The sequence below is a fragment of the Brachionichthys hirsutus genome, chromosome 9, assembly GCF_040956055.1.
Source record: "Brachionichthys hirsutus isolate HB-005 chromosome 9, CSIRO-AGI_Bhir_v1, whole genome shotgun sequence".
Taxonomy (NCBI): domain Eukaryota; kingdom Metazoa; phylum Chordata; class Actinopteri; order Lophiiformes; family Brachionichthyidae; genus Brachionichthys; species Brachionichthys hirsutus.
This window is the reverse complement of record NC_090905.1, coordinates 12773408-12800805: the sequence shown is the minus strand read 5'-3', so window position 1 is coordinate 12800805 and position 27398 is coordinate 12773408. Positions and strand designations below refer to the sequence as shown.

Sequence of the window (27398 nt, the reverse complement as noted above, 5' to 3'; positions counted from 1 at the left end):
GCGCACGCACTTCGCTGGACGGCGGCCATGGGACTGGCGGAGCGTCTTTTTCGGTGAACAAAGTTTTAGCGTGTAGTTTCGAAGCGGCTGAAACGGTGAGTTTGTGCGCTCTTTGGGTTTGTTTAGCTGCTGAATTGTGGCAGCTCTCTCAGAGATAAAGCTCAGGTGAGATTCCGTTTTAGACTTTAGGCCGTTTTTGTTGTTGTTTCTCTAAAGGAACCTTCGCTTTAACGCGCTGTCCGTTTTAGTCCGTGAATGTCGTGCCCATGTTTTTTTTCCTAGCGTTTAAAATGTTGCTACTTATTCAAGCTTCGTCTCTGACCCAGTGAGACATGCACGGTATTTATTCTCCCTTAAATCTGTGCGGCGGCGTTTATTTCTGTAGTTTTAGGTCTTCATCTCCGGAAGGCTTCGACGTTTAACGCCACGGAGACGTGTTTAATGAATGAGGGCTTCCCACGGTGTTCCCAACCCCAATCAGGCGACGCTTTTTTGTTTTGTGTTTTAATCAAACATGCAGGAGCATGTTAAACCAGTCATGCCCCGGTGTCAACAGGCGAGATTCATCACAGGGGAAAAAATAAACCCAAGAACTACCATCTCCTCACCATTTCTCTCTGTCTCAAACATGTATTGATGATTGTGTTTGCAGGACAGGGCTGCTCGGAGCATCAATGGGGGAGATCGAGGGGTCATACCGGGCCCTGCAGACCCCCGGCACCCGGCTGGGAGCCCAGTTCAATGCTGGTATTAGCACTTTGGAGCCGGGCCAGAGCCTGAGTGGCAACATGGTCAGCGGGAGCAGAAGCCGTGGGCGAGGAATACAAATCCGTGTGCAGGGTCTAGATGAGTCCCTGGAGTTCTTCGATATAGACGTAAGTTTATCCTCGCGTTGCTTTCTTGCATTCTTTCTTTACCCATCTGTTCTCTTTGTCCTGTAGTAAGTCTGCAGGCTGGGACACGGGAGGTTGCATCTTACCTTAGACTTCTGGTTATACCCGGCTTTGGTTTGTGACAGCTGCCACATGGCTTTGGCTGAAATCCCTTCCTCATATGGCTTCTTATTTTGGTAAATAAGTGTAACTCACCAAGACTCTTTATAATATTTTATTTATTTTTTCTTTAATTAGAACAGTTTAGACGATGGCAGATCTGGAAATTGAGTTATTTTTAAAGTTTCCATATTTCTCAATGGAAATGGATGATTTTTGTGTTTTGCCCAAAGCAGACTGGATGCTGGAATGTTAAAATGAAACCGTATTCAGATGTATTTGGTGGGTCTTTGTAATTGTCAACAGCACTTCTTCCAAAATGAGCGTTTTTAGGGTGTTGCTCAACAACCTTGACATTACAGCCAGACTCTTGAAGCAAAATTTAGCTACTAAAATCATAATCTGCAAGTTGGCTGGAGTGAATCTATATTCAAGAATGAGAGCTGATATTTTTCTCTCCATTTAACCACTTTACAGAAAAGTAATGCCCCGAGATGGGTCGTGGTCTGTGCATACTTTCGGATTGACTCTGGTACTCGGCTTTCCTGTGTTTACTTGAGCTGCTGCCGGAGCTTTTCAGGGGGCAAATAGGAAGCAATAAGGAAGTTACTGTATCGGAGTTAGTTTCCTGTTCCCTCTGTAGGGGGGAACATTTTCAACTGATCAAAGGAGAGTTTCTACAATGGGTAAACGATGACGTTAATGACGAGGCAATTGACTGATTGATAAATGAGATTTAATTTGACTACTAGAAAAGGTTCATTTGACTTGTCTCACTGCTCTGCCCTCAATCCTTATGTAACCACAATGATGGTTCTGGCAGATGCAGAGCGGAGGCACGGCTGAGTCAGACATTTCATAATCTTGTGCACCATATGTTGTCTCAAACTTGTGCGCTAATAGGATGTGACAGACACAAGTTTAATTATCTCATGCCTTGACTGAAGTGAGGAGGGATATAGGAGCATTTCCAACGCGTCTCTAAAACCATCTCTGTATTTTTTCTACAACAACCACGTACTGAAGGTGGTGCCTATTTCTATTTAAGGATGCTGGTTGCTTATGTTTCCATTGTTGCAATTTTGACTTGGTCTGATTCTCATGGTTGGTCTCTGAAAGTAAGAACAGAGTATTGAAGTGGTGCCTTTTAGTTATTTCGGAACGTTTGTAATTTATGATTTATTTTAGTTTATATTGTTGCATTTTAACTCAAAACTGTAAAATATTTTTTTGATACATGATTGAGTTTGACCATAAAGGTTTAAAGAAAGCCCTGGACGTGGTGTTGATTTGGCAGTGGCAGCCAGAATAGAATGCTGGTAGGTTATTGCCATTTGCCCAGGTGCACTGCAATACGGGAACATTTAACAATGCAAACAAAGAGAGATAAGGCAATGAAAAAATGAGGAGCCTCCGTTTAAACCAGTGCATGAAGGAGTGGAGCTTTATATAAAAATGTAGTGTGCTGTAAGCATAACGATATACGTGCATGATGCAAAGGACAGGGTAATGTGGAGAACATTGATTTTCTGTGGACAAGCCAAAAGTACTGTAATAAATAAAATTAGATGCAAGAGCATTTTCTGAATGAGCTATATGTTTTGGAATCCTCACACTTTTGGGTTTTACCATTGAATACCATGCATTATGCTATTACGCAGCATGTAATCACCAAATACTGTGTATTTATATATATCTATCATTACCAAAATCATGGAAGACATAGGGCCTTATACATCTGATTTCATTAAGTTTATATACAGGATCAGCTGAATTAGAATGAGATTGTCATGTTCCTGTGACCTCATGTAAATGTAGCTAAACGAGTGTTTTCTGCAGAGATGCACTGAAGTACACGTTATCCTGAGGTTGTAGATTATTTCTGATTGACCATGTGTTGCCTTGTACTTAATTTCCACATGCACACGCACACACACACACACACACACACACACACACCCTTCTGCATCAACCCTGTACATGGCCACTTCACCCCTTCATGCTTTCATTCTCAGTTTACAAGAAAACAAACCCCGTGGACAGCGTTTACTGTTTGAAATGGTTGTGGCCTTTAAGCACATGCCACTACTCACTGTGGTATTTTGGAAGCTTGGGTACTCAAATAACACGAGCATTTATTTATTCGGATCATGCAGTCGCTATGCTCGCTGTAGCTCTGCCCGAACGCTCGTCTGCTGTGTGTTGACGTCTCCTCTTTTATGCATATTTAAGCTCTTTTATGCGTTTTTTATGCTGTATTATTTGCAATCAGAAGTTCCTCACAAATTGTATTTCCTGATTATGAAGACCCAAGGGAACACTTGCATTTATGTTTACCTAATGTTTTCATCTGGAACCACAGCTGACGAAGTGAATCGGCGCATTATTGGTTTGACCTGTGGACTTCATTTGCTGCAGGTATCTTGCAGGGTCATCAGCACATTTACTTGTGCGGCTCTTGTCCACAGACCCCCTCCCTCGGTCTGCACAGGGGGAAAGCTCAACCATGGAGGCAGGGCCGGCAGGCCAGGGAAACACAGGCTCCTTTTATCCAGCACAGCCAGCCCCTTTACTGACCTTAACGTCCAGCTCAGAAATGACTAGTCTGAGGGTGGGATGTAGAACCTAGCTGTATGAAATCACATACAGTTTAGGGGGGGGGGGGTGAGCAGGCTTTGCGTTAGTGTTGGCAAACAAACACGTAAATAGAAAGGTTCACATCCAAGTGTGTTGGGGGAGCTGAGGGTGCTAAAAGAGGAGTTCAGAGGGAGCGTTTCTGGCCAGTACAAAGTCTGAGCCAGGGTGATGGGGGAGGGGACGCACTCCGGAGTGAAGCCCTGCCAAAAAGTTTGGAATTTCAACCCCTTGCCTCCAGCAGTAGCCGCTTTCTGATTTTGTCACTTGAGACCGATGAACCCGTGTGACTCGGCGCTAACGCAGCAGCGCTTGTCTCTGTTTGAGCAAAGATTCAAGAGTGTGAGAAAGATGCTGGTGTTTTATGTCTTTTAATTGTTGTCTTGAGTGCTCTTTCATAGGATTCTTGGGGATTGTAATTATGTGTAATGGAGCTAAATTGGACATGCGTTTTGGTGCGTGCACACAAAAGCCGACTCGGCTCCTCATTACGAACGCTAAATCTGAGCGCTCGCCTCTCAGCGTTACAAAACGCTGTCCCACTGTGTCCTGAAGTAGCTCGTCTAATAGCTGTTCCTTTTAAGGACTTTATTTCTACCTTTTGCATGACAAGCCGAGTATTAGTAATATCAGGGTTGCACAGGTGACCGGAGCAGAAGGCACACTAAAACAGCTGATCCTGATTACCACCATGTTGTGCTTATCTGCCGGCACTCTGACCGACTGCCCCACATGCGTCTCCTGAAGCCAAGTAGTAAAAATAAATCTTTTCTAATTACTTAGAGTCGTAATTTCTGCTAAGCTAAAAAAGGCGTCAACATGTCTGGTTGCCTTTTTGAAATGTCGAGCCACACAATTTGCCAAGTAACGGAAGGTGCGCCGGACTTTTCGTTGTGTGTCACTAGGAAAATTGTTGACAAGTCCCACAGTGTTCACCCCATCGTTCTTGATACAAGTCTCAACACAACCCTGTTGCTAGCTGATTGGGAACCATGTTTAACCTGTCAGGCAAGGTTTGCCCGAGCCTTGGACATGAGAAGCACAGGCTGCTATTTGGGTTACCCTTGTTTAGTTAAGATTTTTTTTCCTTCTTCATTTTCTGTGTGTTCAAAGGGCTGTCCTTCCTTTATAGCTGGAAGCTTTTCAAACCCTGCCTTTGTATTCCCCTACCACACACACACACACACACACACAGATTTGTTCCCAAGAAACATCTGTTTGTCATAATCCCTGCTGCTTTCAGAGCTTGATTGGGTGACCTAATGACCCTTGATGTTACAGCTTAGAGATGAGACTACAAGCAATGTCACAAGTTCGGTGTGAACAAATTGCATGTGATCATATCACAGTTGTGCTCTATGCCAGAATTAAGGGTGGCAGCCCACTGGTTGAAATATTCAAAACGCAAACGCATTCACCCATCGACTGTTTGCTTCCACCATTAACAAGAGGAAGAACGCACTATTACCATCAGGCGCTGGTAAAATTGGTGTGGCTACCGTGGTAGTGATAAAAGTTCTGAAGATGATGCTCTCATCTCCACTTCTTCCTGAAGCAGCTCAGGTTGACCACATCCTCCCGACTGTTTCACTTACGCAAAGTCTCTCTGTGTCCTGCTGATCGCTACGCCACCTTTGCCAGTCATTTTGATTATATGACACTGCTGCCTCTCCAGAGAGGTCCCATCGTGCTCCCTCGAGAATCACTGCGTTAATGAAATGTTGCCGTGTGTGCTACCCCTTGTTTTTTTTTATTCTGCGCTGTGTCCGTGTTAATTCGAGGGTGGATATTCTGTGGAGATTTTCATTATGTGCTTGGAGTTATGTTAGTTTCAACTTTATTGCCATTACACATGTACAAGGTAACGAAATGCAGTAGACCCAGGATTAATCCAGGGACTGTTAGGTCTTCAGTCTGTCTCTCGACTGGGCTATTTCGGCATCGTTTCTTTCCATGTATCCTTGCTTAGTTTGTAAGGGTGATATGTTTCAATCGGTTATGGTTAGCACATGTAAGACATAATCAAAATGTCGGCGGTGCTTCCTGTGCTACCGGCTCGCTCCATTCATGCAGGCGTAGGCTTGGCATTGTTGCTGCCTCTGCTGCCGCCTCAGAGGCGTAATGGCAGCGACTGCCACATTCCACCTTTTTAAACATTTATATAGAAGAGTGAGGTGCAAAAAAGGCACTGCAGTCCCACTGTAAACAGTTGTGTGTGTGTGTGTGTGTGTGTGTGTGGGGGGGGGGGGGGGGGGGGGGGGGCTTTTGTTGAATCTATAATGTTTTAACCTCCTGAAGCAGTCAAACTGAGGCAAAGTACCTGAATGTTTTTCTTACATTTGATTCGATGACACAAACTAGTCCAGCTTTGCAATCAGACTCTGTAAATACATGGAAAAAGAACATTTGACTGCAGAGTCCAACGTTTGTGGATGTTGTCGGCAGGCCTCACCTGCACGTTATAGGTTTTGTGAATACGGCCCTGATTGAATCAGAGTAATGAAGACTGAACATGCTGGTGCACTCTGATGCTTTCCTTTAGTCAACGCAAAGCAGATCTTTTTATAAGACTTTTAAAAATACTATTTTACATTACAACCAGATGTCTTGGGCTATAATTTTCTCAAAGTCACAGACTAGGATTCCAAACCTCAAGTGCAGTGTGTTTTTAGTGCATAGTAATTAGCTCTTCGTTTAGTGAAAGAAAAAGAAACCGTTGAAGGTAAAACTTCTGCAGATTTCCTGCTTGGGATTTTGCTGACCAAGGCTTTTTAACTTTAAATGTGCAGTAAGATGTATATTTGCAGTTTGTTTGCTAAGCCAGGTCAAGGAAACCATCTGAATTGACAGATGGAACAGAGGCGGCCATACAACACACAATAAAGTGGATTATTTTCACCTGGACTGGTTCACGTTTGGTTGAAGTCAGTTCAGCTCATCCAAGAGGCTTCTTCATTCCTAAATGACTGGTAGAGAGTCCAGATACACCCCTGCTAGAGCAGGAAGCAAAGGACCGAAACCACCACAATAAGACTCACCGGGAGTCATTAACATTTAGGTGAAAGGTCGTCCCCCAACACACACACCCTTGTGTGAGCTGTTATATTGATCTCAACATGGTGGTTTCGGTCCTTTTGTTTGTTTTCTGCTCCAACAGGAGTGAAAGTATCTGGACTCCTAGTCAGTTATGACTGAAGAAGCCTCTTGGATGAGAGGTGAAACGTCCTCAACCAAACTTAAACCAGTCCAGTTCATTCCTTGTTTTTGCTCCTCGTGGCTTACCTCTACTTGGATGACTGAGGACCCACACAGCTCAGTACGAACTAGTTTTTATTATGATCTCTTACCCATGTCCTCAGTCAAGTGGAATATTCTTCATACTTGATCAAATATAAACTGTCATTTTCATGTCCGGAATTTCAAAGACTTTATTTTGATACAAGCGATTTTAAGTCATGATTCCTTTTACTCTGTTTGTCTTTCAGCCTAAAGCTCCTGGGCAGGCCCTCCTCGCTGAGGTTTCCCTGAGAGGCAACCTCATAGAGAGGGATTACTTTGGCCTCGAGTTTCAGAACATGCAGATGATCTGGGTACGTACGCCATGAGCTGTGTATTTATTAGCCATTTTAAAGCAGACACACACGAGCACTGAGACTGGTGATGCATGTCCTTGATGTCCGACGCAGCCAGCGTTTCAAAGGTAACGGCTTGTTGAAAGCATGACGTGTCTCAGGCTACAAGATGGACTGGGTTCGTCTTACTAGCTCTGGAAGCTTCCTGCAGCAGGGCAAACCGTGATGTGGGATTGTTTTTACTGGACACGAGCGGCCTGTAATCCAAGCATATTTTTAACTTCACTGGCACAACTGCCCATACAGAATGTCAGACTTTCCACTGTTGTATTCTTCCAGTAACATAAGCGGAATTCAAGACCATCTACAAGTTCTCCGTAAAGCAGCAGAGAAGAGAGATGAAACGGGCTGTATGTCTTGTTCAAAGACGATGCTGCTGGCGTCAAACATTGAATACTGTGCAGCATATAGGGTGCATTAGTTACTGCATAAATACGGTACTTCATTTGCTCTGTAGCGTCATTTTAAAGGAGCATTCACATTTTGTGCGTACCAGAATTGCACAATGCCAGGCTGGTAGGAGCTGCAATGATGTAAAGACAATGTCTCTAAGCTGAAAGGCTAATTAATCCAAGACAAATCGTTACAACTAGTGCTGTATTATTTTAGTCTCTGCCAGGTTTGGGTGAGGATGGATGGATGGATGAGTGATGGATGAGCGATGGATAATGGCTGCTGTGATAAGCTTTTGGTTTAGTTGACAACCATCATCATCATCAGTCGTCAGCCATGTCTAGAAGCTACAGCTAATATCAGGAAGGAGAATCAACAAAACCTGACTCTGAAGAGGACGGAAACATCAAATATTTCCTCTACGAAATTAATATAAAATCAAAGAGTTCCAAAATGACTTGATTGTATTTGTTCTGTCTGCAAATTGCACTTTTATCAATATGTTTGAATTAGTTACCTTTACATGTGGCTGCATATTTAAATGAAACTGTAAAATGAGAGCTGTAGTTCTCACGATTTTATTAATAAAGATGACATTTTCTTTTTTTTCTCTAGATTTGGCTGGAGCCCACAAAGCCTATTGTGAAACAAGTCAGAAGTATGTGAGCTCAATGGTTAGTCAGTGCTGGAACACAGTGAAGATGTGTCTTTGTTTGTTGATGTGTTCTCGTGTTTTTCAGGACCAGCAAATACACTATTTAGATTGTCAGTGAAATTCTTTCCTCCAGACCCCGGTCAGCTTCAGGAGGAGTACACGAGGTCGGTGACCTTTAATTTCCTACTTGACATTACTTTGTATCTCGTGCGTATGTGGAGGAGCCCTATTGCATTTCCTTCCTTTACAGAAGCTCAAACTGTTTTTTTGGTTTATTAAAGCTCTTGTTCTCCACAAAATGTTGATGAAAACACATTCTAGGAAAAAGAAACGTAGAATATCATGGAAGCATCGTTTGTGTATTCTTTACATTGGCTTTTAAGGACACGCCATAGACCAGTTTTTCCTTTTTAGAGGACAAGAGGGGATGTTTAGGGAGGGAGGGTCGTCGGTACACAGTTTATGCTACATGGTGGAGGTGCACATTATCTCAAAGATGATAATTTATTATGTGATTCATTTGAAATCCATCTTTTTGTTGTTGAGCTGCATGTTCATCCCATAATCTTGAATATAATGACTCAGAAATGCCCACAGGGACTTTAAGAATGTGTCTTAAATATCCTTCAGACACAAGAATAAAATGTTTTTAGCCATAACTCAAGAATTTGTGACATTTCATTAAAGTTTAGATTCAAGATACTTTATTGTCATTATGCGGACATAATAAAATCGTGAGAAGGCCCACGGCTTAAGGCACAGTAGGAGAAATGAGCTGTTTTTACATGTTGGGTGTACTTCACATGTTAAGCTTCTAAATTCACGCTAATCTTGTATGACCATAAACTAATTTTATAGATTTTCTATTCTGTCTGGTTGAAGATCTTTGTAAAGTATTTGTTTTAGAAATCGTAGCTTTTTTGCAGCAACTTCCATTTTCAAAGCATTTCGGTGCGCACCGAGCTGATTGCTTTTGATTGCATGAAGTGGTGGTCTTAACATAATTTGATGAAGCTCTTCATCAAACACTACTTTGCCGGTATATTATGAGTCTCAACATGCATGGACCTAAACTGCACGGTCAAACTAGCTTGTGGGGTGTTCATATCAACCAAAGACTGAAGTGCTGGCTTGAGATTTTTTACATCTCTCCTTTTCTTTCTTTTCTTTGCTGAGAGTTTAAACTAAGTTCATACCTGGAGTGTGGTGTATTTCAGGTGAAGGTTTCCAGGGCATAATTTTTGAAGTACTTTTTTCATGGAACTTTGTGTACACATCTGCCATGGAGAGGAGACATGCATCTTGATGTTGGCAGAGTTTAAAGCATTTTAACTATTTTCATTTTCCAAATGATTCTATTGCAGATATTTGATGAAACCGAATGAACTGGTGAAACACATTTGTGTTTCATTCAAAATACTGAGAATGCATTTATTTGTATGTATATTAACAGACTCCTGTGCTTTTTGTTCTTTGCAGGTACTTGTTCTCACTGCAGATGAAAAGAGATCTGATGGAGGGCAACTTGATCTGCACGGAAAATACTGGCGCCCTGCTGGCCTCTCACCTCGTCCAGTGTATGTTTGAGCTGTTATTTTCCTATCTCTTCTTGTTCATTAGAGGGCAGTAATATTCTGAATACATGAACGCCAACAGAAACAAACGTTTATATAATATATTGGAGTTTTTATTATTATCTATATATAAAGAGATGTTGCTGTCTTATCCATTCATTATTGATGTAGATAGAATAGTCAAAATAATGGAAACGTTTTTGTGTCTGTTTCGTCAGTACTCTGCTTACATGCACTTAATCTTGGTACAAAAAACACTCTTAAAACTGCAGCGGAGATTGGAGACTACGATGATGATGCGGACAGGGACTTCCTGAGGACAAACAAGCTGTTGCCTTACCAAGAGAAGGTGCAAGAGAAGATCATGGAGCTCCACCGCAGACACCTGTAAGTGTAGTAACAGCTCACCTGCGATGCCTTGTTTGTATTTCTTCATTGATTTGTTCAATCTGACTGAGGAACAAAAAGTTCCGGCTTAACATGGTGGATGGATAAAGCAAGCAGGGAATGAATCAGACAAATCAATAATCAGGAATATCAATCATCTTTATACTTGAATGATGGAATGTTCAAAAATAAATATGCACCCCTCCCTAACTCTAAACTGAGTACACTTCTTATTTTCTAGGCTATATGTATATATATATATATTTATTCCTAAATGCTACTGAAGCTAGCATTTAGGTACTGCTTACTAATGTTTTTTTTTTTTTTTTTTTACTACGGTTACACAAACTACGCGATCACAGTAGCAAGAGTACATTCCAAGGTTAAATGTAAGTAATTAAGCCGGTTGTGTGAAGTGACACAGCTGTTTACTTCGTAGAGACTTTTGGCTAGGTGAATTAGCCATGGATTTCGCCTTCGTAAGGCTGCTGCCAACCTCTTTAGAAGTTCTCGTTCATTCACCACAAATGGCGTCTAGTATATCAGTTTGGGGGATTTGTCGGCACATCTCTGAACATGGTTTATAATGTGGCTTTAAATATAAATGTTTACTGTTTACCAAGATGGCTGCCTGAGCTGAGCCAACTTTTCTGCTAAACAACCACAATGAGAGGTTTTGTTTTATTCCCCAGTCCTGAATTTCACACAGTTGCTGCACTTTCCCCCCCACCAGCCTCATCCTTAGCGCCGTACTATCTTGTGGCCCGTAGTGGATCTTTTCACCCCAGTGAATTAGGCTGCTTGAAGGACCTTTGATAATCTCGTCCTTTGGTGTGTTGAATTCTCTGGTCTAATCCCTTCCTCGGGCCGAGTGGGGCAGAGGAGGGGCAAGTAAAGCAGCAGCAGGGGCATAAGGAGATTTCGCCACTTAACGGATCAACAAAATTAGAATGTGGTGATTGGTTGGATGTGTCTTCCTAACATATGGATTGCTAGAGTGCCTTTCAAATCTTGAAAGTTATGAGTTTAAAGGGATACTATTCCAAAAACATGTCATTATGCAATGTCATTTGATCAATCAAAAAGATGGTTTGCAGCACGACACTTCTGATTATTAAACTTTAATTCATGAACGTGATGCAAGTCGCTTTGCAAATGTATGGTTACAAATACTTTGTACTAATAATACTATTGTAGTATAGTGTATTTTATAGCTTGAACCTTGTGGAACTCACTGTGGTATATTAGGGTTCCTCGTTGAAACGGCAGAAGTTGTTTCTTTTCTAGATAAAAGTTTCCAACTACCGGTAATATAGGACAACACGGTCCGTTGTGGAACAAATAAGCCAAACTGTAAAAGTGAGATTGTGTATGAGGAGGACGTGTTCCTTTATACATGCTGTCTGCTGTAGGGGCCAGACTCCAGCTGAATCAGATGTCCAAATCCTGGAGATTGTCCGTAAACTGGAGCTGTATGGCGTCCGCTTCCACCCAGCAGCTGACCGGGAGGGCACCAAAATTCATCTGGCTGTTTCCCATATGGGGCTTCAGGTTTTTCAGGTGACAGCTCTCAAACTATCTGTTTTTGTGGTTTGCTGCAGCCTCTGCCTACCGATGTTACTGAGGGTTATTTCTTTCTTTCAACGTACCTTTGCATCAGGGCCACACAAAAATAAATACCTTCAATTGGTCCAAGATTCGCAAGCTGAGCTTCAAAAGAAAACGGTTCCTGATCAAGCTCCACCCGGAAGTTCATGTATGTATTGATGAAGAGACGTTTTCTTCGAGACGCTGAATGCTTGTTGTTTTATGGTCTTTCTCTGTTCTTTTCAGGGTCCCCATCAGGACACACTTGAGTTTATGATGGCCAGTCGGGACCAGTGCAAAATCTTTTGGAAGATCTGTGTAGAGTACCACTCGTTTTTCCGTTTGTTCGACCAACCACAACCCAAATCCAAAGCTATCCTCTTCTCTAGAGGCTCGTCCTTCAGATACAGGTATTTCATATCAAAGGCATGTGTCGTGTTTTTTAAAGGACCATTCTTGTTCGACAAAAAGGGAAATGTTTCAATTGTTTTTATTTGTTCTGTGTCTTAATTCTAAACCATGTTAGTGGAAGGACCCAGAAGCAGCTTGTGGAGTATGTCAGGGAAAATGGAGCAAAGAGAACACCATATCAGAGGTGCGTGTGTGTGTGTGATCAGAAATACAATTATGACTTACAAATGCCTCACAATCATTGGCTCGGAATGTTTCAGCACTGCAGTCATGATAATAATTCAACCATTAATACCTTTTGTCCAGGAGGAACAGTAAAATCCGAATGTCTGTTCGCTCCATAGCAACAGATGCGCCAAAGCAGGTCAGTGGTGCTACAGGTTTGGTGCATTTGCACAACAGGTGACATTGAAATGTGTGCAGTAATGACACGATTTATTACTCACTCTGTTCTGTTTGTGCCGTCTGTGTTTCAGAGCTTGTCATTCAATGACAGTCTCAGGGCCCTCGGCTCTCCTTCCTCCCCTACTGTGTCCTTCTACCCAGCGCACGGCTCTAACTTTCCCCTGCGAACAGAACTCCAATTTCAGCCCCAGCCTTGGCCCGCTCTAAGCCAGTCTCCAGCACCTCCCCAGCAGCACCAGCAGCAGCAACTTCAGTCCCCTCTACGAGCTGCCAGACCGCCCAGCCCTCCGAAGGAAGAACCTGCCAAGCCTGCTTCCCCATCTCGCTACGCTTTTCAAGGTGCCCCTAGTAATCAGGCAGCAGGACACTGCAGCCCCTTGTTTGTGTGTTTAGAGAGTGGCACTTCCCAGTTGCAGCCCTCCAAAAATGTCAATGAGGATAATGAGCACGGTGGGAGGAGGGGCACCGGGTGCTCAGTGGGAGGGGGTGCAGGGAAGAGGAAGGGGGTTCTTACACCTGAGGCATTCGAGGTGGAGCTTTTGCGTACAAAGCAAAACCCCATGTTCTCAATGTCCAGCTTGCCGCTACGCGTCACTGAGGAGTTCATAGATGATGACCCAACTGAGATGTCCTTCTATGGTGGGGGGGCCGAGGCCTTCTCCTTTGAGCTCGAAGATAAAGTAGCTCAGTTTGGTTATGTGGAGGAAGCTGACCTCAGCAAAAACAGGCTGTTCAGTGTGGGCCTTGAAGACCTGAATGGGAATACTAACCCCTTCCCTGATGGCATTGCTGGCCATTCTGAGACCAGCTCCTTAGTCAACAACCGCTCAGAATGCAGCTCCCTGGACAACCTGGGCCTGAGCTCTGCAGGCGAGTCCATGTCCTTGGGTTTTGGAGGCAATGACTCCTCTCTTCGCCTGCCAGGTTCTGACATCCAGTCAGAGGCCAGCTCCATGATCAACTTCCCAGCGTACTCGGTGCGATCCGAGAGCAGCTCTGCTGTGCAGTTCAGCGACCTGGTAGAGCAGCTTGAGCAGCTCAGCTACCCCCCCACAGCCACTGAGGGCTCCGGGAATGGCAGCTCGGACTCGGACTCAGACTGGGGTTCTGACAGCGTCCTTCCCCCAGAGCAGAACCTGTTTTACAATAATCCACTGACTGGGAGCAGTGGAATCGAGGGTTTTCTCCTTCAGTGCCACAATCTGCAGGCTCTGGCACTCGCAGACCCCTCAGCACCCCCCCATATCAAAATGTAAATCGCATAGAGCACTCGTGGCCTCTGTGCAAGGCAGGCCAACTAAAAGAGGAAACTTTGTTGCCTTGTAATCAGTGCAGGGGGTCGGCCACTTGGTCATAAAACGGCCTGCGCTAAATTACCGTAAGTATATTATCATGATGCTGTAAATGAGGAGTAGGAAGAGACCATTTTTTCTTTGTAAACATCGTGGGTGAGGCTGCAGAAACTATCGCACACTCGAGGCGCTCGCTCGCTTTCCGGCATGTCGTTAAAACACCTCGTAAACGGACAAAAAACAAGGGACGAGTGCGGTCGAAGGGCCGCGTAGGCCGTATATCCATGACCCCCTCTAGTGAAAATAAGCAGTAATTGACATTCTACTTTACTCTCTACAGTAGTCGTGCAGCTTGACCCTGGTGCCTGAAACTTTCACATCCACAATACGTTTTATCAAAAGGTTGCCGACGACAGAGTTTCACTAGGTGAAGCCACGAGGGCAAAAGCGTGCCCGTCTGGGGTTCGGCTGTCTTAATATCAAACGCTTTACCTGTCTTTATTTCAGCTGCCCCACAGGAGAGAATTGGGTTTGTCCAGAAACATTTCTCTTTCTGTGAGAGTCAGTGGTTTGAGCGGGCGTGTCTGTCATGGTCAGGTTGTGGTGCTCTTTTAAAATTACTCCCGTCTGCTCCTGAAGCTTTGCTTATCAACACATCATTTTTTAATGAGATTCTTCAATGAAATATTCCACCTTTTTTCCTCTGTCTTAATAACACCATTAAGCTTAAGACAGTGGATGTGGATGATGCATCGTGAACGTACACGTTAGTATAGAAATGTCTTGTTAGTTTGGTCTATTTGCTGAATACATAATTTACTCAGAATGTCAGAACAATAACCATTTGCAAAGGTGATGACTAGTATTATCAGTAATGATCAGACTCTCGTTTTAAGTTTTGATGATCTGCGTGGTACTTCTTGATGGTACAGTAGTGTAGAGGTTTCTTTGCGGGTAAACGTCATTCTCTGATTTAACACGTCTGATCTCAGGGTTAAAATCAAAGTGGAAGTATCACAAAAGCAGCTCCAGGACAAATGTCGTGGAGCCGCTTTTCCCGTTGCACTTGTCTGCTTCACTGACCTCTGCTGGCTGAGGGGGGGTGTCGGCACGTATTTCATTCATGAAGTCTGAAGGCAAAAACAAAAAATCATTCCATCTATTAAGACACCAGCTCAGATTTCATGTTGAGCTGATTTGAAGAATGTAAGCGGTGTACTAATGAGCCATTAAGTGTGCTGTTAACGCCACTTCCTGCAAAATGAATGTAACGTCTTGTGTGGATGAAGGACGTTGTTCTTCTGTAGCAACACTTGGTAAAGCATATGGAATTGTGTGTGACATTGCTACGTCTTAATTAGTTATTTTTCTCAACACTAGAAAAGCCGCCAGGAAGCCCTTCAGACACAGCAGCTCAGACCTTTACCGAAGCGTCCGTATAAAAACTGGAGATTCCTTTTCTGACATGTCACTTTGCAAAGTTTGGTGTTTTGGCTTTAGCTATATTCAGGGTAATAACTACTCAGAATTCTGTTGGGTTTTTTTTTTTTTGAAGGAAACGGGCGTATTTGCACCTCAGCGTTGAATTTCTGTCTTATAATAGCTGGACTTTTGTGATGTTTTAAATGTCAGATAGGAATAACAGTTTCTGTCACGTCGTCAATCGATAAACGTTGACACGAAATGTTAATTGTTTAGTTGCTCGACCTCTATTCTTCATGTAAACATGAAAAGTTAATATTGTGTTCGATTTAAACTAGTTGGTGGTCTGCTTCTTCTTCGTTGATCTTGCTAACTTATCCAGTCTTAATTTGAGCTTTAATTACCTTTTTCCAGTTGAGCTTACTGAAGGCCATCTCGCTTGGCTTCGTGCAGGTTTTCCTGCACCTCGGTGCCTTAAGTCTTTCACTCTTTGCATTCAAGGTGCTTTTATTCTCGTGTCAGGTGCACCTTCTCTTTTTAATGCTTTACTTGTGCTGGGATGGTTTCCGGTGGATGTCAAAATGGAAGAGGGGTTATCTAAATTAAGACATTTCCACTTTTAGAAAATCAAAGTCAAATGTTAAAAACTCACAGGTTCTCATTGTCATTTTTAAGGCTGGCATGTGGTCATTCTAATATAATCCTCATTAAAAATGGAAGCACTACTTTCAGCCGTGACTGTCTTTTTCTGCCATGTTGTTATTCCCAAATCACAATTACATAATTAATTAGAGGCTGGCTGTTATAACCAGCTAAGCTAACAGCACTTAAGCATGAAGTAATCATCACTTAATCCTGAACATGTATATGACTCATTATAAACAACCTGTACTTCATGTTTGTATGTTTTACTCTCAAGAATAAAGTAATCACTTTTGGGTACCATGAATGTCAGACTTAAAATTATTTTTGGGATGCAGACTGAAATGAAAGACGGTGATGCGATTGTTCAACTACCTGAACGGAACACTAGAGATCTTTTCTACCGGCCAAAATGGAATATTGTGCAGCGTCCAGATCAGTTAATCGTGTTTCAGTCCAGCATTGTGCAGCAGTATCAAGACGCGAGAGAAGGGAAAGCCTCAGAATGCTTCTTTTTACTTGTTTGTTTGGATATCAGCTTAAAATGTGTCTGTGTGATGAATGTCCCCAAATAATTACTATATTCCATTTGCAGGGAAAAGTCAGCTTTGCTGTTAGCATTCGAGGCTGCAGACTTGTGTGTTGTTGGCGCGGGGGGGTGGGGTCTCGCTCGTACACAAGATTCCTCAGCTTAATTCCAGCCGAGTGTGTGCTCCCAGTTTGAACAGGCTTTGTGCCAAGTCTGCGAGTCCTGCTGCAGAGCTGCCGTCTGCTCCGTTCCCCGTGGGGAACTTCAGATACTCTATAAACAGCCCCTGCTCTCCAGACAAGCCGCATTCCTGATAAGCCTTTGCTTGAGCAATTATATCCGGGTCGAGTAGTGACTTTTTTTCCTCTCTCTCAGCCTTCCCCCCTCTTCTTTCCCTCCCCTTTCTAATAGAATGGAAGAACAGCTGTGGTGACTTGTGACTCAGTCGAGGGGATAGTCCAGCATTTGATCTGCTCGTTTTGTCTGGTTTGTTGTGTAGCGCAGCTCGCGTGCGGAACAAAAGCAGAAGAGCCAGTTCTCTAAAATGAGACGGCCTCACTGAAATTGACAAGAAATAATTTGTTCTTCCTGTTTAGAGCTTTGAAAACAATGGCAGTGGTGCAATGTGGGAAGCATTACCTATGCCTGATCTTTGGCTGTATTCAGCATGTTGTGGCTCTCGAATATATTCGGTTTCGATTGTTTTAGGCATTGGTGACTTAAGCTCTGGCCATTTATAAATATCATCCTGGTTAGGGTTAATAAATATTTTTTCCCTTCCTCCGGTCTTATTTCTGGGTGTTATTTCTGTTTCAGATTCGGTTGTCGACAGCCCTCAGCTCTCACCCCTCAACGCCAAAGGTCCCCTCTGCCTGTCGCCCTCCTTCCAGATATCGACCCTCAGCCTCCCGGGACAGGCCCTGTCGCCCATGCAAAGCCCCATCCTGAGTGAGGTGGGCTGCAATGCCAGGATAGAGGAGGAAGAGGAGGGCAGGAGGAAGGTACACTGCTCAAATGCCACCCCTCGACCTCACGACACCTTTCAAGAGTTTCTTTCACAATTGTTTGTTGCAATGCTTGGTTTCTCTGGATAGTTCATAAACGTGCGTCCCTCCTCTACCTCAGCGCTATCCCACCGACAAGGCCTACTTCATTGCCAAAGAGATTCTGACCACCGAGCGGACGTACCTGAAAGACCTCGAGGTCGTCACTGTGGTGAGTTTTTGTTTCAATGTCTCGAAAGTTATTTATCTGTGAATTAAATTTGTAGTTTGTTTAGTTTAAACAATGTGTATTTATTTTTTTGATGATGTGCATGGAAGGATAACAACCTGTCTAGAAGACCAGTCGAGTTAGAGACGGGATCAGTTCCAGGCTATAGTACCGTACCTTTAATTTTTAAACATATAAAACAGTAAGAATCCTTTAGTTGACTGGTTTCACAAAATCTTCCCCGGACTGCGAGATTTGTGACTCGCAATACTCGCCAGATCTCAGCTGCACTGTTGCTAACGGCGATGTTCCGATGTTGTGGCCTTTCTGGAAACTCTCCCGTCAGCTGATGGGGGCGTTGCAGCTGCTTCACAGTGATCCTCGGTGAACTTCTGAGCCTGTTCTTGTAACACTTTTCTGATTCGCGGCACAGGTCGAGATGTTGTGTAACGGAAATATCCCCAGTGGAGTCGGTTCACTTCCTGGTTGACTTTCGGGCAGGCGCTTCTCTTCCTTGTACAGGAACTACTACTGTAATATCTTGTTGCCACAGCAACTCAACCTTTTCCACTTCACCCTGTCCTTTGCATCATCCTCCCCAGCACCAGCCGCTCTCATGTCCTCCCTCACTACGTCCATGTATCTTCTAACTTAATGCATAATCTAATGGAGAGTAAAACAGAAAATGTAGTTTGGGGCAGGAACCATTTCAGCATGGAACAAGTTTGATACTTGTCCATAAGTAGTCTTCTGTCCCCCTCGTGCCCCCAGTGGTTCCGCAGCGCTGTGATCAAGGAAAACGCCATGCCTGAATGCCTGATGACCCTACTCTTCTCCAACATTGACCCCATCTATGAGTTCCACCGAGGCTTCCTCAAGGAGTTGGACCAGAGGCTGGCTCTCTGGTAGGTGTTTCTTCTGTGTGATGAGATGTGTGGACACTTCTAATTAGACGATAGGAAGACAAACTGTCTGTTTCTACAGGGAGGGGCGCTCTAATGCTCACGTCAAAGGGGACTACCAGAGGATTGGGGATGTGATGCTGAGGAACATGTGTGCTCTGAAGGTGCCGAAGCTTTACTGACGCTCCTTTGCATGTTTGATCGGCATGCGGGATGCCCCTGATTCCCACGGCCCTTGTTGTCCTCAGGAATTCACCGCCTACTTGCAGAAGCACGACGAGGTGCTAACAGGGCTGGAGAAAGCCACCAAGAGGCTGAAGAAGCTGGAGACGGTCTACAAAGAGTTTGAACTGCAGAAGGTCTGCTACCTGCCCCTCAACACATTCCTGCTGAAGCCCATCCAGCGCCTCATGCACTACAAGCTCATCCTGGAGAGACTGTGCAAGCATTATTCTCCCACCCACCGCGACCATGACGACTGCAAGGGTGGGTTTTATAGGCATCAAGTATTTAAGGGCTCTGTCACAGTTTGGCTGATCTTCCTGTTATAAATTATAGGTTTGCATGTCACGCCTACACCTCGGGCTGCTAGCACACTGACTCACACCAACTCGCTTCGCCCACCTCTTATTAATTCAGGCTCCCCAAAAACGGAGCTCATATTTTTGATTTCATTGCGATAGTGCAGACGAGTTCTGTGATGTTAAGGCTTGTTAGAAATTCTGAGTCAATCAAAAATCATTGTGACATAGAAGGACATTGCATAGCAACCAGCTGCACTTACGAGCTTAAAACGGGGGCACAAGTAGGCTTGAATTTAAAGAAGATGGATGGAGGAGGGTAGAACACGCACCGGCTGTAACTGTGTAAAGTTGTTTTACGTGGTTACAGTGAACTTATGACAAAGCCTAAATACAAACGGAATGGAGGAGCGAGCGACTGGTTTACCGAAACCACGTCGGGTCCACTGACCCTAACCCTTAACCCAAGAGAGGCCTGCTGTCGGGGGCGTGACAGCTTCGGCTGTCTCCTTCATCGCTACTTGGTGGTCTCATTCAAAACATACAATGTTACATATATGTTGCATATGCAGATGCGCCGTCCACTGTTGACCGCTATTACACAAGGCGCTGTCTGTGTATCCGAGCGGACATGCATGTGAGGTTATTATAAATATAAATGGAAAGCTTAAATATCAAACGTGGAGATGCGTTACGAGTTTAAATTGACTCGCGCTGTGTACTGGTGCTACAACTCCTCCAGTGACAGGAAGTGAACCCTGATCGAAGTATTTAGGATTCACATGGTGTGTTTTGCCCCACAGAGGCTCTGAAGGACGTGGCTGAGATAGCCACTCGGCTCCAGAGCAGTCTCATCCGACTGGAGAACTTCCAGAAGCTGACCGAGCTGCAGAGAGACCTGATCGGCATAGAGAACCTCACAGCGCCTGGAAGGGTGAGCCCAGCGCCACGGAGCGGGAGGCGGGGAAACTCTGAACGCAGACTCTGACACGCTTCTCCTGTTTGCAGGAGTTCATACGAGAGGGATGTCTTTACAAGCTGACCAAGAAAGGACTGCAGCAGAGAATGTTCTTCCTGGTTGGTGCAGAACCAATCAATCGCTTAACGTCTAACAAGTCGGTGCGCTTGTAAATAACGTTCTATCGTCTTTGCAGTTCTCTGACATGCTCCTCTATACAAGCAAAGGTGTGACCGCCACCAATCAGTTCAAAGTGCATGGGCAGCTCCCCCTTCATGGCATGATAGTGAGTATGTTCAGCTCCCTGAGTGGCATCGTGTATTAACTAGAGCTGTACAGGGTGAGAAAAATCCAATATCCCCTCATATCCAGAAAATGATGCATACGCAACCGAGCTTTAGCTCAACTTATAACATAGTGCAGATGAACAGATCACAAAGGCACAATACATTTAGTCACAATGAAAATAAGGTATTTTACTACAGCTTTGATGCTAATATCATTTCACTGTTAATAAAGCGGCTAATTTTCCCTGCTGCGTCGCTGCCATCTCGGCTACGGGCTAACAATTAAATTATCTTATTGGCATTTCAGCTGTTTTATTTGCTACCATTAGTCAGAGGTGCTGATTCTTGTATTCTTTGATCACTTGCTGCTTACACGCCATGTGCACAGGTTTCCCATTCATCTCCGTGAATAAAGAGGAAATGGTCCTCGTTTCTTTAAAACTCTACACCCTGTGTCAACCGTTCTCCTTATCGACAAAGGCATTTTGGGTAATGAAAATCCCGCAGGGGGGGTAATGGTGACGGCAGAATAGATCTTAATAACAGTGAGGAATGTAATGCCCCGCCCCATCATAACCGTCGGCATCCCTGTCGCTGTTCTGCGGCAGCCCTGGGTGCGCTACGATAAGAGTATCAGCGGCGCATGGTGGGATGTGTAGGTTAACACTGATCCCGTGGCGGCGTGTTGGGAACGGAGGGCCTGGGTCTCCTAACTCGCGTGTCTCTGCTCTATTCCTGGCTGCAGCTCATAGTGCTGGAATCTCCGGTAAGTCCTCTGAGCTCCGCCGGCCTGGATGCCCAACTCCTTCTCCTTCCCCCCTCTTCCCCTGCTGGTGGAATAAATCACCAGAATCACACCTTGATTACTCCGAATCTGCCCGTCCTTGAAGCTGTTTGTAGTTCTGTGAGTCAAGCCAAGCCAAACCATGAACATGTTGAACGACAGAAGGCCTTGACTGATGGGGAAAATGACTTGGGCACGAAAGGCAGCGAAGCATGTGAAGCCATCAGGGTTTCTAGATGCTCCTCTAGAGGCTCCGGCAGATCTGTCAGTCACTGCCTTAGATCCTCCCTCAGCTCAAACTATTATTCCTAAACGAATGAGTTGAGATTAAAGGCTTCCCTTGTTTTGGGGTGTTTTTGTTCTACTTTTAGGTGGAGGAAAGTGAAAATGAGTGGTCAGTCCCCCACTGCTTCACCATCTACTCCGCTCAGAGGACCATCGTCGTGGCTGCCAGGTGAGGAGGGGAACAACAGTGGTGGAACTGTTAATGTGCGGCGTAAAATATGTGATGAAAAAGTGATGCACGTGAAGAGAAGGTGAAGCTTTAAGCTATCATTCCCAATTTAAAAAAACAAAAAACAAAAAGCTAAACCAAACAAATTCTGTGACTAATTTTAAAAGTAAAATCAGTCACTCAGTAATGCTAATAGCCAGGAAACATTCATTTGGCTTCAAATGATTTGTTTGTTATGTAGTAGAAGTCAAATAGAGACATGAACATCTATTAAACATTTTTCACACAGAACACTCGTGAGCACAAAACTGAGCCGTACACAAGAAACGGGATTTTTCTTTGACCTCTTTTACTTCAAACATAAGACATATTATGAAAAACTCACTTTTCCCATGTTTCTACGCCACTAATTTGGTGTGTTTTGGGTCATTATCAACCCAAAAGCAGCTAAATAAACCATCCAGTCAATCCTTCGTAGTTTGTGTAGTTCTGTAATCTGTAAGTACAGAAACTCTTCTGGAAGAAATCTAACTCACTGTGACGTCACAGTAAGAAAACGTGCACACGTGTGCACTCAGCTGCGCACGTGCTCGCAATTAATTTTGTTTTGATTTTGTTTTCAGAGGCTTTTCTGACAGCTGTTTGAGACAGAAAATAGGGTCGCTGTCCTGCAGCCTCTGTTTGAGACAGACATGAGGGACGCTGTCCTGCAGCCTCTGTTTGCTGTTTTGACCAAAGACTGTCACAGATATTTCATATAAGTGTTTGGGAACTGTGTCAACTTGTGGAGAAAGGGTGTAATATGTGATCTTTAACAGATACAAGTGAAATAAGTGACCGTGTTACACAAAAATTATTTGTATATTTCCAGGGTAAGTTTTATTATGGGATAGTTTTTCTCCAGAAAACAGCCAGTGTTTTTCCAAGTCTTGAGCATTAATGCCATCCAATCATTCTGATTGCTTTGTCAGTTTAACCACAGAATGTGTGCATAGATTCTCTAAAGGGTTAAGATCTGGTGACCAATCAGGTTCAACCGTTACTGACGGTGAACGATGCTCAGACCAAGACTCTGATGTTTTTGAGTAGCGCACGTTTTCCAGCATCAAAGGTCCGTTATGACACAGTAGCTGCGTTTCGGAAACGGCGTTTCGGATGTGTGGCGATTATACAAGTGTCCATTTCATAGTTATTTCGTCAACTCATTAGCAAATTTGTAGTTTAAATTATTAGCAAATGTTTTCATAAATGTAGTTTCAGTGCATTGTGCATTTTGGGTGAAAGATGAGACGAGTTTTTTAGAATGCTGACCTTAATTATTCAGACTCATCGTCTCAGCAGATTCTACATTTGTTCAGAGTAAAAACTAATTCAAGGAGGAACATATTGATGACTCACAGATTTACGCATCGAACGTTCGCATGCACGATTTAAGCACAAATTCGTGTGTACCCATTGATTCTAGAAACCTGTATAGAGATAATGACACAAAATTGCTCCATCCACCCACCTAGTAGGTTTAACAACAACTGTCTTTAGTGGATCGTTGTCATGCCCCACTCCCCCATAAAGTTTTATGACAAACGGCTAATTAGGGTTTGCGTAATTCTGCTCCCTGCCATAAACGAGGGGGGGGGGGGACAAAACCTCCTTGGCAGTGGGCTGAAGAAAACTGACATCGTATAATTTGATACTTTGCATCGTGTAACTCTGAGCCATGTGTGATTCAGTCCGCCTGTCGTGTCTGACGCTTGTGATTTCAGCTCCAAAGTGGAGATGGGGAAGTGGATTGAGGATCTTAACGTGGCTATCGACATGGCCAAGAAGTCCCAAGAGAAATCCAGCGTCTTCCTTGAGGCTGGTCTGATGGATCACTCCAACCGTAAGGCTTCTCTAGACCCCCCCCCCCCCCCCCCTAACGTAAAGATGACAGTAATGACAGGCTCTGCTGAGGGCAGAGTGTGACTTGTTAAATCACCCCAGGTGATTTGTTTGGGGCTACAGCACAGATTCTAATGTACAGTTGACCCCTTGCCTCCAAACGTCCTGCCCTACCTCCTCCTCCCCCTCCCTCAGGATCATCCGATGAGGTTTCTCTGGAGCAGGAGTCCGAGGATGACATGAACTCCTCTCATACGTCACTGGACAAGCAGACGCACCACCGTGCCAACACCACCGTGCACGTGTGCTGGCACCGCAACACCAGCGTGTCTATGTCTGATCACAGCCTGGCTGTGGAGGTACTCCTCCTCCGCCCACATTTATACACACGCATCTACACGTCCGCACACTCCCACCAGACGCACAGATACACGCTGCAAGTCATTTGGTTCACCTGGAAAGGAGATGGTGGATTTCAGAAAGAAGTCCATGCGCTCGTGGGCCCGTGTCGTCGTTTGCCCCCCTCCCTACCCCCTCCTCTTGTGTTGCCGTCCTCCCAGTGACTCTTGACGTCTTGTTTCTTTTGTCGACTGGAAGACTGTTTAAGCTTTCATGGACTGTGCATGCAGGGCAGGTTCAGCCCTTATGTCTGAGACTAACACTCTTACCCCACAGCTCTGGACTTCCTAACTGTCCTTTCCCATTTCCTGCCCCTCGAGCTAACGTGCTAACACTGTCTCCGCACACCGTTTCTTTGCTCTCTTTACCCTCTCAGTGTTCGGCTCTCCGGCTGTCTCACCGGAGCTTCCTCCTCGCTATCTTCTTGGTCAGGGCCAAAGACCAAACACCATCACGCATGTTTGTTGGTACCGAAACCAGAACCTGTCTCTCACTGATTACCTACACATGAACCAGGTACTAGACACGAGAGCCACCAGCCAGGATGGATGTCAGAAGGGGTCCCGTTCTTGTACCGGTCTCCTTGAGATCTGAGCAGAAATGTGTTCCGTTAATATGAATTCACTCTCGCACCAATGGAAATGCAGAGGACGTTTCAGGGACGAAAAGTTGATGTGAGATTCTGAGGTAGCCGGAGAAAGCTGAGGCGTGCAGAGATTTTGTCTACTTGTTGATCGCGTCTATCGTCACATGTTCACGTGTTCACGCTTGTGCACACTCGGATGCTATTGGCTTAGAGGCTACACTAAGTATTTTGGCTCCAATGGTGGAACTAATGTCCTTGCAAATCAATCTGGGATCTCGTAGCTTGCGTTGACTTCTGGTTCAGATGTCTGGAACAGTTTTGTGTTTTACGCCCAGTCAGCTGTTAATTCGAATGTTAATTATTATTCTGTGAAGTTCCAGTGTCTTTTTTTTTTCTTGTTGAATACGAAATGTCACCTTACTTTCCGTCAGCATGGAGTTAAGGACTGAGTTTCTATTTCTGGGTGAACCTTTTCCTTTAAAACATGTCCTTAGTTTATAAATCGGTTCTACAAGGTTCTGCAGTCTCATGTTGTCAGAACAGCAGGCCTCCGGTCTGTTTTGGTGAGTTGCAGAAATGGTGAGGATACAGAAAGCGTTGATTTAACGATTGAAATGAGACGTTCTCTCTGCTGTTTGGGGTAACATCACTTCACGTTCATGGCGTTAATCTTCACAATCAGACACCAACAGTAACAAGTCGATGTGTAACGATGTCGCCGTCTAACCTTCATCTCCTCCGCTGTCTCCCTCTGTGCAGAACCAGCTGTCCGGTTACCTCCTGAGGAAGTTTAAGAACAGTAACGGCTGGCAGAAGCTCTGGGTGGTTTTCACCAACTTCTGTTTGTTCTTCTACAAAACCCATCAGGTCGGCACGCCCACCCTGAGATGTGGCGCTTCTGCTGGAGAGCTAGACCCTCAACATGTAGAACTGTGCTCAGTGCTTCCTTCTCGGTTTCAGGACGACTTCCCGCTGGCCAGCCTCCCCCTCCTCGGGTACGCGGTCAGCACCCCCGAAGAGTCCGACGGCATCCATAAGGACTACGTCTTCAAACTGCAGTTCAAGTCCCACGTTTACTTTTTCCGAGCGGAGAGCGAGTACACCTTTGAAAGGTGTGGCACTTTTCACAGCCGTAACGTTTTGTCGCAGCGGTCGCAGACCTGCGTGTAACGTCTTGTGTCTGCAGATGGATGGAGGTGATCAAGAGTGCAGCCAGCGCTGCAGGCCGGATGAGCCTGCTGATACCCAAAGGAGGCCCCACGGAGATGAACGGAAACTGAATCGGACACCTGGAGGCTGGGCCTCTGGGACTTCACAAAGACTGTCCAGTCTCCTCCTCACCGCGATGCTCGAGTGAAGTGAACGTTCAGTCGGTATCGGGTGGCGACTGCACCGTGACGCGTTAGCATTTATCAGATTTAACTCTTAGTCGGTGTTCCTTTCTTCATCGCTGATGTAAATCATAACGGGGTTTAATGAAAGACGGTTTTAATCAGCTTTTTGCGTGTGTGGAGCTCGTTCCGTCTCTCCATGTGGCCTTATTGGAAATCCGACTTCTGTTGGACCAGTTCCGAACCAAAAGGCATAGTTCACCCAAAAATGGAAGTCCAGTCGTCCCCTCTCCTCCGTGAAGATGGAAAATCGCACAAAAACATTTCTGGAGCTTCCCGGGCAAACGGCATGATGGCGTTCACCAACTGAAGAGGATGGGAAGGATGTCTTTTAAAAGCAGCCACAAACATGAAGTGGCTCCTCTCATATTTCACAGTGTTTCCACTCTTTTAAAGCTGAACTCTTAAGCTCAGAGGCTAGTGTGCACCCTGCACAAACTCGGACGGAGTGGTTTTTTTGGTACTGAGATTGGTTCTTAGTGCTTTCGGCACGCATTCACACGTATCACCGTACGCTACAGTTCAGAGGCTTTGAATCGCTTTCTGATCTCAGGGGCTTCTGGAGATTATAATCTCGCCCTGCTGATTGATTTGAGTCATTTTCAGTGTGCTGGTTATTTTTAACTAGTTAACAAGTTCCTTTCCTCACCTGTGTTGCTCCAGAAATATGTTGACTGAAACAAGTGTTATTTTAATAGGGGAGGTTGAGAAATGCCTGGAGCTTTGTGTGAGCAGTGCTGTGCTGTTACAGATAACCGGTATGTAGTAAACGAAGGTTGCTGGTCAGGCGGAGGTGTGCGGGCGGTTCGTGGAAAGGGCAGTCATTCCGTTTTGCAGCTGTATGGAGAGTAAAGAGAAAGTCGTGCTACCGTTTGGACGGCCAGACAACTGATTCTGGTTTCAAACAATTGGTAAAGTGCACATTTTAACTTTAAGAATAAACCTGTGAGGGCTATTAATGTAAACTGTATCTGTTTGTTAAACGCTTAAGGTTTTATTGCATGCTAATGCAAGGATGTTTGAAATGTTCAACGGGAGGGTTTTCCGCTTGGATAGGAGGCGCGACGGCCAGTTTGATTATGCATTTCACTCTGTAATACCAAATGTAATCAGATGTAGCCGGTTGTTATTTAGGGGTAGCAAGTCGAGGAAACTAGTCTTTGTAGAAGTTGCAGGCTTTCCTTCTAGAATCGAGCCTGACGAACATAATGATTGGATTTCCATGTTAGTTTTAGACAAATGGAATCTGATTCATGGGTAATGGCATCTATTATCAGATAATTGGTGTGCTACATGCTACCATGGCATTTGTTTTTGTATGGAGACTGGAATCTTTACTATGTACATGTTTGCGTGTGTTCCTCCTATTTATTGCCTAGCATGTTGTCGGGGCTCCGCTCGATGCCCTCGTGTAGTCGCAATGTTATTCCATTGAAAATCTGACTAATAAAAATCATTCTTACTTTCA

The 27398-nt window shown here is 44.6% G+C and overlaps 1 protein-coding gene across 1 annotated transcript; it reads left to right on the top strand.

Moving 5' to 3' along the window:
* The first annotated feature begins 674 nt into the window (after positions 1-674).
* On the top strand, positions 675-27398 carry farp2 (FERM, RhoGEF and pleckstrin domain protein 2). Its single transcript, XM_068743054.1, has 27 exons — positions 675-875; positions 7112-7216; positions 8267-8309; positions 8392-8470; positions 9786-9883; positions 10153-10267; positions 11680-11827; positions 11928-12023; positions 12101-12264; positions 12381-12449; positions 12572-12629; positions 12742-13009; positions 17372-17556; positions 17681-17770; positions 18539-18672; positions 18752-18833; positions 18918-19155; positions 19994-20124; positions 20199-20267; positions 20345-20434; positions 21181-21201; positions 21591-21673; positions 23437-23555; positions 23750-23913; positions 25299-25406; positions 25500-25651; positions 25726-27398. Exons 1-27 carry the CDS (start codon positions 675-677, stop codon positions 25817-25819), a joined length of 3204 nt encoding a protein of 1067 aa, XP_068599155.1. The 3' UTR covers positions 25820-27398.

What these genes read in the sequence shown, in the direction of transcription:
- farp2 (XM_068743054.1), top strand. Translation starts at nt 675, where the DNA reads ATGGGGGAGATCGAGGGGTCATACCGGGCCCTGCAGACCCCCGGCACC. An exon ending in CGACCATGACGACTGCAAGG is followed by an intron (nt 19,156 to 19,993) that starts GTGGGTTTTATA and finishes TTTGCCCCACAG; the next exon opens with AGGCTCTGAAGGACGTGGCT. An exon ending in ATCACAGCCTGGCTGTGGAG is followed by an intron (nt 23,914 to 25,298) that starts GTACTCCTCCTC and finishes CCCTCTGTGCAG; the next exon opens with AACCAGCTGTCCGGTTACCT.